This window comes from Barbatula barbatula (genome assembly GCF_947034865.1).
Source record: "Barbatula barbatula genome assembly, chromosome: 9".
Classification (NCBI taxonomy): Eukaryota; Metazoa; Chordata; class Actinopteri; order Cypriniformes; family Nemacheilidae; genus Barbatula; species Barbatula barbatula.
The window spans coordinates 13,381,469-13,395,280 of record NC_136772.1 but is presented as its reverse complement, the minus strand read 5'-3'; the positions used below and the strand labels follow the sequence as shown (position 1 = coordinate 13,395,280).

The window sequence follows — 13,812 nt, the reverse complement described above, 5'->3', positions numbered from 1 at the left end:
TAAAAAAGGAGTGAGAGTAACTTGTTTGGCCACACTAAAGAAAAAACAAGATACAATGTACACTTCTAGTGAACGTTAGCCGTTGGTGTCAGGGTTCTGCCACGAAGTGTCAGGTTTTTTCTAGTCTTCGGGCAGGATCTTGACAGTACCATGTCTTTTGTGTGCGTCTCGTCTTTGGCCCCGCCCCTCTCGTTCTCTCATTAGCTTCCCTTTAGTGTTTCAGTGCCCACACCTGCCTTGTATTAATTATCCTTGTTAGTCTCCTTATATATTGCCTCTGTGTTTGCTGTTCTGTGCTGAATTGTTTTGTATTACTTTCATGTCGTGTGATCTTGTTGCCTTGCCTTGCCGTGTATCCTGTGTTCTCGTTTTTGCCCTATTGTGGGAAGTCTTTTGTTCTTGTTTATATTTAGTTTGGTTACATCTTTACCCCATCGTGGGCTTTATTTTATTATTAAATACTCCATTTATGCACTGCTGCCTGCGCTTGGGTTCTTCCCCTAAAAATCCCTGACAGAACAATTCAGCCAGAACCGAACCCAGCAGGCAGCCATGGACGGTGCAACCACTTCGCGGTGGCAATGCACTTCCGATCCCGAGTGGTGGGAAGCAATCGCCTCTCAGTCTCATGCTGGAGGAGGTCCATTCCCCGCCCAGTGCCAGCGCCCCTTGCTGGACTATGCCCTATGGAAGGCGTCCGTTCCTGACGTGCTGGTCCGGGCATACCTGGTGGCCGGGATGGACGATCCTCCACCCTTTCCGGAGCGGGAGGAAATGGTCTATCAGCCGTTCTCGCACCTGGTGGAGCGGCTGCAGCGTCGAGAGGAGCTAGGGAAAGGCTTCTCTCCCAGTTGCCGTCCAGTCTCTCGTTCCGGTCTGGTGTCCGTCCCGGAGCACTGTGCCCTGGGTGTGGTCACCCTAGGGAGCAATCCACCACCAGCTAGCCTCCGGGGCAGACGCGGACGGAGAAAGTCGTGGGACTCCCCGTCCGACTCCTCCGGAACGGAGGTAACTGGGTCCAGCATCGCCTCTGCAGCCGGCAATTCGTCCCCTCGGCCGGTCGAAGAGAAAGAAGCCGAGGAGGGGGTCGCGGTGTCCCATCCAGCAGCCGGTATCCACTCAGGCCGGCGCATCCAGTCCTTTCCAGTCGGCAGAGGTGCCCGCGATCCAGTCGGCAGTCGAGGTGCCGGCCGTCCAAGCCGCGATTCAGCCGGCCGTCCAAGCGCCGATTCAGCCGGCCGTCCAAGCCGCGATTCAGCCGGCCGTCCAAGCGCCGATTCAGCCGGCCGTCCAAGCGCCGATTCAGCCGGCCGTCCAAGCGCCCATTCAGCCGGCCGTCCAAGCGCCGATTCAGCCGGCCGTCCAAGCGCCGATTCAGCCGGCCGTCCAAGCGCCGATTCAGCCGGCCGTCCAAGCGCCGATTCAGCCGGCCGTCCAAGCGCCGATTCAGCCGGCCGTCCAAGCGCCGATTCAGCCGGCCGTCCAAGCGCCGATTCAGCCGGCCGTCCAAGCGCCGATTCAGCCGGCCGTCCAAGCGCCGATTCAGCCGGCCTTCCAAGCGCCGATTCAGCCGGCCGTCCAAGCGCCGATTCAGCCGGCCGACAGCCCAGTGCTGCCGGCCGAGTCCCGGTCTGCGTCCGGGCGTCCTTGGTCGGGTCCCGGGGCCTCATGGAACTCTTTCTCTTGCCCCGGGAGCACAGGACATTTCCCCCCGGACTCTAACCTGTTCAAGGTCCCCACGGGCAGGCCACCTCAGGCTGCCCGCTCTCGCCCTATGTCCTCTCGGGCAAAGACATTTTCTCCCTCTGGCCCGCGGACTCCTTTCCCCCAGAACATTGTTGTCCCCCCACCCCCCCTACCCTGTTTGTTATTTTATTGTGTCATCCTAACCCGTTTATTACCATTGCCTGTTTGCCTTTATTAATTTTTACAATGTTCTGCTGTTTTTTGTCTGTTTCCCAGTCTGTCATGTCTGGTCAGTGATGTTCCCTTGAAGGACGCCAGGGGGCGTCCTTTTAAGCGGAGGGGTACTGTCAGGGTTCTGCCACGAAGTGTCAGGTTTTTTCTAGTCTTCGGGCAGGATCTTGACAGTACCATGTCTTTTGTGTGCGTCTCGTCTTTGGCCCCGCCCCTCTCGTTCTCTCATTAGCTTCCCTTTAGTGTTTCAGTGCCCACACCTGCCTTGTATTAATTATCCTTGTTAGTCTCCTTATATATTGCCTCTGTGTTTGCTGTCCTGTGCTGAATTGTTTTGTATTACTTTCATGTCGTGTGATCTTGTTGCCTTGCCTTGCCGTGTATCCTGTGTTCTCGTTTTTGCCCTATTGTGGGAAGTCTTTTGTTCTTGTTTATATTTAGTTTGGTTACATCTTTACCCCATCGTGGGCTTTATTTTATTATTAAATACTCCATTTATGCACTGCTGCCTGCGCTTGGGTTCTTCCCCTAAAAATCCCTGACAGTTGGTTGTTCACCCCAGATTGCAATAGTGCGTGCTACGTTGATGTTGCATTGACCAATGAAAACACATCACCAACACACTTACATTTTAAATAGTTATCAGGCTCACTTATAATGTTACTGTTTTTAACATAACATGTTATAGAGAAAATACACCACATAAAGTAGTATCCATGTTTATTTATAAAGAGTAGTATTTTATTTTTATTTCTGATTGGGCGGTCCAGCTGTCAGCTCCGCGCCTGGGACGTATTACGTAGTATTTCTGTCCTCGATACACTCCACCAGTGTTCGTACAGGTTTTGGAAAGTTTTTTTCAAACATGAAAAAGCGTTACGTAACAACTTTTCTTAGTCCCTTATTGGACAATTGCCCCGGAAAAGCATGCAGTACACCCACGCATCAACCATGGAGAGCGGGAGAAGGAGCATGCCACACAAGTCACTTTCTCTTTCCGATCGGTAGTAGCGATGGCTGGTGTGTACAAAGGGCAGGGACTTAATCGACGCAGGCTTGTGACCCGTGCCTACTGTTAATTCCTTGTTCGTAGGAAACAGTTGCAATCCCTGGTCATGATCATGAGCTGGGTTCAGCGGGTAAACCGCACCTCTGGGTGCACAGGAAGGCACACACTGATCTGCCCTTTGTGGCGCGCATGCAGCCCCGGACATCAAAGGGCATCACAGACCTGTGAATCTATGTTTTCTTTGCAATGTGTGCACACGTGCTTTTGTTGAAGCTGAATAGTCTTAATATTCTAAATCAAAAATTTAAATGTTGATTCGTAGAAGCTTTATTTGTTAATAATGATGTTGTCTTTGCACATATGTTTTAATAATATTTGATCATATTGACAGTTGACAATGAAGTAATTAATTTAATGAATTTTTGGTCACACTCTTTCCTGTCATTTTAAAACATTTGTTTGTGGAGAAATGTCTTGCTTCGAAGACTGCATCAGAAAGAATATAGATTTTTCAACAAAATAATAAATAAACATATAGTCAAATGTAATTTGTTTGTATTATGTAGCATTTGTATATACATTAAGTATTACTAATATACCTAATATACCTAATAAAAACCTGTCTTTCTTTATTTTCATTGTTCATATTAGGTATTTTTATGGTTGCTGAATACTCACAGAACATTCGATCTGGATTTGACTAAAGCTCTGTCTATACTGTAAAAGACAATGCATGAAAAGCTGCCAGAGATATATGGATGAAAACGATTGTTTCAGTATCAGTTCACCAGAAGTCATACTGCATGTTCATCAGCTTTAGGCATTTGAATAACAACGAAATGAGGGCCCCTGGTTTTAGTATAAAAACCACCACCGAAGGCCATCAAAGTACAGATTGTACAGTGAACTGAAGCACTGAGAAAAACCACACTTCCACCATGGGCAAGGTAATCGTACTCTGAAATAAAAAGCATTTAAATTGCCAATATGTTTTTCATATAAAAAAATCAATCAGTACATTTTATACCACTATAATTTTCCTCCCTTCAACAGATCATCTTCTATGAGGAAAGGAACTTCCAGGGCCGCAACTATGAGTGCATGGCCGACTGCTCCGATATCTCTTCAAACCTGAGTCGCATTGGTTCCATCAGGGTGGAAAGCGGTTGCTTCATGATTTATGAACGCAGTGGCTTCATGGGCAACCAGTTCTTCCTGAGGAGGGGAGAGTACCATGATATCCAACGCCTGATGAGCATGGGCATGATGTTCGACAATTTTAGATCCTGTCGCATGATTCCTCCAGTATGAGACTCCCCTTTGCTACTCTGAATATTTTATTACAGCTTACTGCATATACAATGGAGAACACAGATCTCACAATTATTCGTGTTTATTATCATTTTTATTTCTGAGAAAAATAATGAAGACATTCTTTCTTTTACAGTACAGAGGATCTTTCAGACTGAGGATCTATGAGAGGGATAATTTCGGAGGCCAGATGCACGAGCTGATGGATGACTGTGACAACATCATGGACCGTTTCCGTATGTCCGACTGCCAGTCCTGTCACGTGATGGAGGGTCACTGGCTCATGTATGAGCAGCCCCAATACAGAGGCAGAATGATTTACTTCAGGCCTGGAGAGTACAGGAGCTTCAGGGATATGGGATACAGCAACATGAGATTCATGAGCATGAGGCGTATTTCCGACATGTGCTAAACCTCTAGAATATAAAAATAAAAAAGTGATATTTTCTGAGCTAAACTGAGTTGTCTACTGTTTAATTGGATGACTGGTTGACTTTCCAAGGGGCAATATCAAACTTATCTTACCTTTCTTTTACTTGTTTACTTTTCTGGAGGATGGACTAAACCTACATGTATTACAAAGAGAGAATACATGTAGATGGGCAGCTAAGCTGTCAAAAAATCCACCAAGGGGTTTATTACTTTACCCTGGGAAGATCATTTTCAGTTTTGAAAATGCTTTATGAGGTACACTTTAAGCCAGCACTGTAAAGAATTTCTGTAGAAATTACAGTATTACTGGTAGTAGTTTGACAGTTACTTACTGTAGATTTATACTTATGTTATTTACTGTCAACAGTTTTTTCAAAGATAAATTATCATTAAATTTATCCTTACAGAAAAAAACTATAAATAAAGATAAATGATCATTAAACACTAAAAAGTCTTTATCCTTACAGAAAAAAACTATAAATAAAGATAAATGATCATTAAACACTAACAAGTCGTTATCCTTACAGAAAAAAAACTATAAATAAAGATAAATGATCATTAAACACTAACAAGTCTTTATCCGTACAGAAAAAAACGTCTCGGTTACGTCTGTAACCTCCGTTCCCTGATGGACGTTGTGAGAGACTGACTGGGGTTTGATCTTGAGAACCTACCTTCTCCAAGATAATTAATTATAAAACCCCAATGGCTTGGCGAATGGCACGCGCACGCCAGTCTCCGCCCCGTACATACGGGTATAAAGGAAGATGGCGGCGGTCATTCACTTACCCTTTGTACTGAGGAACATGAGAGGGCACTCCCGTTCACTGCAGTGATTCGGTGCAGCGTTGTGGCATGAAGTCACAACGTCTCGTTCCCTACATCAGGGAACGGAGGTTACAGACGTAACCGAGACGTTCCCCTTCAGTCGGTCTCTCTACGTTGTGAGAGACTGACTGGGGATCTATCTTAAACGCCACATCGCTTGCACCGATATCACGACCTCTAGCGGAGCGACCCTGATTAGGCTAGCGAGTCACAAGGGGGCTACCGCGAGACGTAATCTTCCAGTCACATAGTATTGGTCATACTGAGAAGCCTGTACTGACGGCCTCACGAACAGTGGCGTACGCCTCTAGTAGCGAGGAGCTGTCCGGAGCTGAACACTGGGGAAACACTGCTCTCCTCTTAGAAGAGTGTGTTACGGAGGCCACATCCTACCCGGAGGGGAGTTTACATGTGGAGACACTAACATGGTCTCACCGGCGGGGAGAACAACATGCGCAAAAAAGGTGTCAGCCCGAGTAGGGGGACAAATCCAGGTGGGATTACCACCGGTGGGGAGTTCACAGATTCACCAATCGGGTGAGACCAATCATGAGTGAGGAATTCAACACACGGGACAACCCAGAGGGGAGTCACTACGTATGGGGCACTAGTCCTAGTACAGGGGTCTGCCTGAGCAGGGATGACTCTACCTATACCGGACCTGGTTCTAACAGACGGCTCCGCTCAGTCTGTTACCAAGTGCAAATGCTTAGTGATGGATGGAATGCCTATACTTCGCCACGAGAGGGGAAAGTAGAGAGGCTAAAATAGCGCACTAGTCTCACCTGGTGAAGGGAGAAGGCGCTTTCGCAGGCGTACGTCCAAACCAGGAGTCCATCCTACACGCCGGGGGCGTTAACTGGTTCCACACGGAGATTGTAAAATCTTGCGAAGGTACTGGACGTAGCCCAACCCGCAGCACTACAGATGTCTGCCAGGAAGTGCCCTGTGCCAGTGCCCACGAGGAGGCCACACTCCGAGTGGAGTGGGCCCTCACTGCAAGCGGGCACGGGCGATCTTGGGACTGGTATGCCACCGTGATGGCATCCACAATCCAGTGCGCCAATCTCTGTTTGGAGACAGCCCTCCCTGGGTGCTGTCCTCCGTAACAGACAAAGAGCTGCTCGGAGCTTCTTAGGCTCCGTGTGCGGTCCAGATAGAGGCGCAGTGCGCGTACTGGACACAACACATTAGGGGTTGGGTCTTCCTCCCCTGAGGGGAGCGCCTGCAGGTTCACCACCTGGTCCCGGAAGGGAGTGGTGGGAACCTTGGGCACGTAACCGGGACGGGGTCTCAAGACAACGTAAGAATCGCCGGGCCCGAACTCTAGGCACCCTTGGGACACAGAGAATGCCTGTAGGTCCCCCACCCTCTCGATGGAGGCGAGCGCCGTCAGGAGTGCAGCTTTCATCGACAGATGAGGAAGACTAGCAACTCCGAGGGGCTCAAACGGGGCCGTACCACGGCCCTGTAGGACCATGTTAAGGTCCCAAGAGGGTACAGAGCGCGGTCGAGGTGGATTCACCCTTCTCGCGCCCTTGAGGAACCTGGTGACCAAGTCGTGCTGACCGAGAGACTTCGAGATACGCGGCAATGGCAGCAACATACACTCTCAGCGTGGAAGGGGAGAGATTACTCTCAAGTCTCTGCTGTAAAAAGGCCAGTACCGACCCGATCGGGCAACTCCGCGGGTTCTCCTCCCAGGGAGAACACCAGGACGAGAAGAGGCGCCACTTATAAGCGTACAATCGCCTAGTGGCAGGGGCTCTAGCCTGCAGAACAGTCTCCCGGACAGCTACTGACAAGCCCCTTAGGGTCTCCTCGTGCTTGGCCGAACCGCTCCCATATGAGCTGGACTGCGCGGGGATGGAGCCGCCACTCTGCGCGGGGAGTGCCCTGACGAGAGAGCGCATCGGCTGTCTGGTTCAGGTAGCCCGGGAGAAACGTGGCCCGCAGGGACTTGGTCATCTGCTGACTCCAGAGGAGGAGGCGTCGGATGAGTTGCGACAACTGCCGTGAACATATGCTGCCCTGGTGATTGATGTACGCCATGGCAGTCGTGCTGTCCGGCACCCCCGCTCGGAGAAAGGTCAAGTCTGACCAGAGTCAGAGAGTGCAAAGACACTGAGGCGTTACCGTAATCCGCCTGGTGCCGGCGTGCCACGCCATCCAGGGAACCCGACTCTGTAGCCAGTGCTGAAGCGGCCGCATGTGCATCAACCCGATAGGGATTACCCCTGTCGAGGACGCCATGTGCCCAGGAGCCTCTGAAAGTTCTTCAGCGGCGTCGAGGGATTCTGCCTGATCAACCTCAGACAGCGCAGCACTGACTGTGCACGCTTGTTGGTGAGACGCGCTGACATACGGACAGAGTCTAGTTCCATACCGAGGTAAGAGGTGCTCTGCGCGGGGGAAAGCTTGCTCTTCTCCTGGTTGACCCGGAGGCCTAGACGGTCTAGGTGCCGAAGCACATGGTCCCTGTGCGTGCACAACACATATTGCGAGTGTGCCAAGATAAGCTAGTTGTCGAGATAGTTTAGCACTCGCACGCCTTGCTCCCTGACAGGAGCTAAGGCAGCCTCCACTAGTTTGGAAAAAACCCGTGGAGACAGGGCCAGACCGAATGGCAGGACCCTGTACTGATACGCCCTTCCCTCGAACGCGAACCGTAGTAACGGCCTGTGTCGGGGGAGAATAGAGACTTGAAAGTACGCGTCCTTCAGGTCGATTGCTACGAACCAATCCTGGTGACATACCGAGCCCAGGATGCGCCTCTGCGTCAGCATTCTGAACGGCAGCTTGTGCAGGTGCTTGTTCAGGCGACGCAGATCCAAAATGGGCCACAGCCCCCCGCCTTTTTTGGGCACGATGAAGTACGGGCTGTAAAACCCAGACGACATCTCGGTTATAGGGACGGGTTCGACCGCACCCTTCGCCAGAAGGTGGCGACCTCCTGCCGAAGTACGGAAGCATTCTCTCCTCGCACCGAGGTGTACAGAATGCCCCGAAACTTGGGGGGAGGCCTGGCGAATTGGATCGAGTAACCGAGACGGACTGTTCTCTCTATCCAGTGTGACGGGCTAGTGCGCTGCCAAGCGCCCATGAACCGCGACAACTGGACCAGAGGGACAATCTGCTTCACCGTGCCGAGGGAGAATGGTTCGGTGGCTGACAGTGCGGTCACCTCGCACAGGGGGGACCCCAGGGAGGTTGACGGCTCTGTATGTTTACCTGCTTCAGGCGGGCTGACGCAACGTCCGGGGGAGATTGCAGTCGGCGGCCCGATCCATCCAAGACACCGTCTGGAACGAGAGTGCTGTGGAGGAAAACCCAGGGGAAATTTCTCTCTTTGTGAGTATGTGGGTGCCGGGCCCTGACTTGATGGAGACGCTGCAGGCAGCGTCCTTCCACGAACCAGCGTTTGAAAGGCCGGGATCGGACCCAATGAAACTTCCCCCAGGTTCGTCCTGTCAGGGCCGCTTAGACGAACTCTTGGCAGACTGCTGACGGGGGACAGATGCCTTCTTCCGCGGGGCTCGACGTCTCTGGTGGGTCGTCCTGTGGGAGGGTCCTGGAACCGGAGGTGCCACCGCGGGAGGGCGGGACTGCTGGGAAGCAGACTGCGGCCGGGAACGTGACGACCTGCTGGTGGCCACATCGCGGCGCGGCAGGATCTGTTTGATCGCCTCGGTCTGCTTCTGAACCGCGGAGAACTGCTGCGCTATGTCCTCCACTGTATCACCAAACAGCCCGGCTTTTGCGAGATGGGCGCGTCCAGAAGGTGGGCCTTCTGGGCGTCGCTCATCTGCGCAAGATTAAGCCACAGATGCCTTTCCTGGACCACCATTGTGGACATCGACCGACCCAGGGCGCGCGCCGTGGCCTGTGGCAGTGCGCAACTCACTCATGCGAGTTGGGTCGGACTTCCAGCCGTCCAAATCCTTCAGGACTTTCGCCTGAAAGACCTGAAGGACCGCCATGGCATGGAGAGCAGAAGCAGCTCGTCCAGCAGCACTGTAAGCCTTCGACACGAGTGTCGAAGAGAGCTTACATGCTCTGGACGGGAGTCTAGGTCGACCCCTCCAAGTGGCAGCTGTCTGCGGGCATAAGTGGCCCGCGACTGCACACTCCACCTGGGGGACGTCAACGTAGCCTCTAGCCGCTCCACCATCCAGGGAAGTCACAGCTGCCGAGCCCTCCTGCCTGATACGCGCCGAAAAGCACGCATTCCAGGACTTGGAGAGCTCTTCATGCACCTCCTGGAAGAACGGCACCAAAAACCGCGCCCTGATCCCAGAAACCATGCATCCAGCCCCGAGCATTTAAGGAAGGGTGGAGCCACACACTGCAACCCGATGCACGCGGCTGCCCGAGAGAGCATAGCCGACATTTCAGCGTCAGTCTCCTCCGGCACTCAACTGCCTGACGACAGGAGATCAGAGGAGTCTTCCGCATCCGATGCCAGCAGGCAGCTGTCCGATGCAGCGACAGAAATGGAGTCATCATCCCTATACGGAGTCTTTCCACTATGAGACGGCCGTCTGCCGCTCATAGGGGACGAACCAGGTGAGCGTGCAGGGGTATGGACGGTCCGCGAGCATGAAGCTGACGGAGCGACATCCATAGGAGTCCCCAAATCACCCCCGCCGCTCGACAAAGCGATCAGCCGCGCCGAAGCAGCGGCTGAAGACGCCTGGGAAGCAGACGGGGTGGTGGCCGCGCTCGTGAAGAACGTAGCCAACCGTGACCGTAACACCCTGATTGCCATGTCCGCAGACACGGGACATGCTGAATCAGTGAAACCCGCCTCAGCATGCTTGAGCCCCAAGCAAGTGACGCAGGTCTCATGGCCGTCAGACCCCGGGACAAGTCTGCCGCATCCGAGGACACAGCTACGAGACATGCTCGTAGCCGGAGGGACTTACCTCTTAAGGTCTGTAGCCTTCTGCCGAAACGCCCAGGGGAAGTCCACAAAAGGAGAAATCCGCTGCTCCGCGTCGTAAATCCAGCAGGTTTTAAAAGTTTCTCGAAGTCGAGTAAAGCGTGTCGCATTACAACACACAGGTTCCAAAAGAACAAAGGATAAATGAACGACCGCCGCCATCTTCCTTTATACCCGTATGTACGGGGCGGAGACTGGTGTGCGTGTGCCATTCGCCAAGCCCATTGGCGTTTTATAATTAATTATCTCGGAGAAGGTAGGTTCTCAAGATCAAACCCCAGTCAGTCTCTCACAACGTCGAGAGACCGACTGAAGGGGAACTATAAATAACAGCCTCATGCAAAGCATTCTGGGAACCAAAATAAAAAAAAGAAAAAGGTCTATGTGGATTTTTGGTTCCCATAATGCTTTGCATGAGGCACGGGAGTTATTTTATTGTTTTTTTCTGTAAAGATAAAGACTTGTTAATGTTTAATGTTCAATTATCTTTAAACAAACTGTTGCCAATAAATTAGATAAATATAAATATATAGTAAGTTACTGGCAACTAGTTGCTTAACAACAGCAAAAAATTTTACAGTGAGGGTATATTTCAGCTACATGGGGCGCTCTTGAGCATCTTTTCGAAATAAAAACAAGCAAAGACCAAAACTAAAAGTTTCTTTGAATGAAAATGTTTTTGAAATTTCTAACTTGGACTAAATAATGAAGTAAAATGCAGTTATTTTTAATAGCCCAGACTAAATGTGAACTCTTTCAGTGCTGTTTTAAAAGTTTAAACCTAAAAAAAGAAGCTGTATAATAAAATGCCAAGAGAACATTTTTGCAAATTGTAGGCAAAGGGAGACTACATTGAAGATGCTCAAATGTAATAAAGCTAATTTTTTTTACATTTTCTTTAGTCACAACATGATTACATTTGTTTTATTAATTTTGTTTTGTTTTCACAAACTTGGTAGTGTATTGTACATGAATATTTATTGTTTCATGTAACAATCCCAGGAAAAGTTCCTCATAAGATGCCACAGTAAATAAAAACATTGTTAAGTTACATGAAAGGCACAATAAGATTTTTGTAGATTTTTACAGCACAGTGTTATATATTTTGTTTACTAGTCTTCATTATCCCAGATGTTTCCAGCAATGTTTGAATCCCGAAACTTAGTTTTAACAGTGTAACTTCCCTCCTTAGTTTCGCATTTAGCATTTTAGCATTATCCTCAGGCATGCAGGGCCGGCCCAAGTATTTACGGGGCCCTAAGCAGAATTTAATTTGGGTCTCCCTGTGCCCCCAATACAATGATCTATTGTCAATGTTTGATTATTTTCATGCACACTTTAAACCTAACACCGCCATTTCTATTAGTTGTAGCTGTGTTTGGGATGAAGGAATGTCATAAAAAACAAAACATTACTTCCAATTTCATGCGAACTGTCCCTTTAGATTATGAGCACAGACCATACATGGAATTTATTGTTCAAAGCATTTAACTATTTGCAAAGACACACGTTACACTTTTATATAAATCCTGTAGCTAAACAAAATAAAAGTACATTGGGGTAAAAAATACTTGTTTTTTTAGCAACTTTAACAATAACCAAGAATATGAAATGAGAACAGCAACACTGACAATAGGGTGGAATATATATTTCATAATGTTTACATTTATTGTACCTACCACCTCAAGTGTTAAACTCCCCCCCCAAAAAAAGGTGTGTTGGAATTACTCCATTTAATCATGTAATCATGTTCAACACGATTTAATAAAAACGTTTTAAATATATATTTTTTTTAAGTTATGGTAAAAAACTTTAAATCATGTGGAACCAATTTACATGAGTGACTTGACTAATTCCAAGAAACCATTTTATTCAGTTTAAACATCGCCCTTCAAGTTTATGATTTAGAATGTATGTAAAACCTTTTCTACAAAGTTGATCAGATGTTTTTAAACAGATGTTTTCAGGATCGCCAGATCTTCAGCAGACATACACGTACATGTGCTATAGGTATTTAAGTTGCTATGACCAACCACCAATGTTTTTCATATAACTGAGAGGCATGTGGGACTACAGCAAAAGTTAATGAGACGGTACAAACTGGAGTCACATGTCAAACATGTTTAATTTTCATATTCAGGAGTAAATATCATTGGTGAGAGAAGAAAACATTTGCTGAGCTCTTACTGCTCGGTATCAGATAGTAATACGTCTGATAGAACCAACTCTTGAACTCATGGCACCCCAATCGCTGTACCGTCTGTACTCGCCGGGTCTCAGGAGGTACTGTCTACCTCTATAATTGGGGTGCTCATAGAAGATCCAGTATCCATCTTGTATGTTGCAGGAATGGATATCGTTGTAGTGGAAACGATCATAGAGGGATGAACAGTCATCAGTAAACTCCATTGTCTGACCACCGAAATCTGAACGTTCATAGATCTTCATTCTAAAGGATCCCTGGTGCTACGGGGTTGAACAAAACATTTATATAAATATGTATATGATATATAGGCGAACGTACTGTAGAATTTGGATCAAGAACAAAGCTCTCACTTGGGGTATCATTCGACAGGATCTGACACAGTCGTTGAAACCCATCCATCTTTGATAGTCAGTGTACTCGCCCCTGCGCAGGAAGTACTGGTAACCCATAAAGTGTGGCCGCTCATACACCATCCAGCTTCCACTCTCCACCTGAATGGAGTTACAGCGGCTGAAATGAGAGTGCAGGTCAGCACAGTCATTGCTGCACTCATAGGAGCGGCCCTGGAAGTTCTTGTCTTCATAAAAGATGATCTGTAAAAGAGTTTTAATGATTTCCATCAGTTACTGTAAAAAACAACCCACCTCCCTTCAAGAGATAGGCTATGCAAATTACATTGTTTTTTAAATAGGAAACAAAAGCCTTACCTTCCCCATTTTGTTAAATCAGTGTTGTCCTAGTTTAATGTAGAGAGAGAACTGCTGGTACCCTTTTATATACTTTAGGAAAATAGACATTGTCAGTCACATCAATTAAATTCAGATGTCAGCTTTTTTCCTTTTTACTGAACGAGTGGTCTGCTGAATCAGTTGTCAGCAGTGCAAATTAAGACAACAGAGGTGAAATACAGGGCACCTCTATGCATGCAGATGTTTAAATCTTCACGTTTAAATTGCTGGAAACTATATTGAAGTTGTATTTGTTTTTTATAAGATAATATTTACATTTATTGTATAAAGTAATATATAACACTGAATAAAAACACGAGTACTAGGAATTCTGTAACACGCCTTGTGCTCATGAAAGTCATGCCACCGATTTTGCTGAAGCTCCTGTAGGTCTGAACCCCCACATTCTGCCTCAGTAGTGGGACTGCTCGTAGGCTAC

The 13,812-nt window shown here is 48.4% G+C and overlaps 2 protein-coding genes across 2 annotated transcripts; one reads left to right on the top strand and one right to left on the bottom strand.

The window, feature by feature from the left end:
- Positions 1-3,814: 3,814 nt before the first annotated feature.
- LOC306898510 (gamma-crystallin M1) lies at positions 3,815-5,114 on the top strand. Its single transcript, XM_079464036.1, has 3 exons — positions 3,815-3,873; positions 3,980-4,231; positions 4,374-5,114. Exons 1-3 carry the CDS (start codon positions 3,865-3,867, stop codon positions 4,647-4,649), a joined length of 537 nt encoding a protein of 178 aa, XP_079320162.1. The 5' UTR covers positions 3,815-3,864; the 3' UTR covers positions 4,650-5,114.
- A 6,215-nt stretch (positions 5,115-11,329) lies between these two features.
- Positions 11,330-13,767, bottom strand: LOC306898516 (gamma-crystallin M2-like). The gene is made up of 3 exons (XM_079464050.1): positions 13,353-13,767; positions 12,996-13,238; positions 11,330-12,905 (listed from the first exon to the last, which is right to left on the bottom strand). The coding sequence occupies exons 1-3, from the start codon at positions 13,359-13,361 to the stop codon at positions 12,636-12,638; spliced, it is 522 nt and encodes a 173-aa protein (XP_079320176.1). The 5' UTR covers positions 13,362-13,767; the 3' UTR covers positions 11,330-12,635.
- Positions 13,768-13,812: the final 45 nt, after the last annotated feature.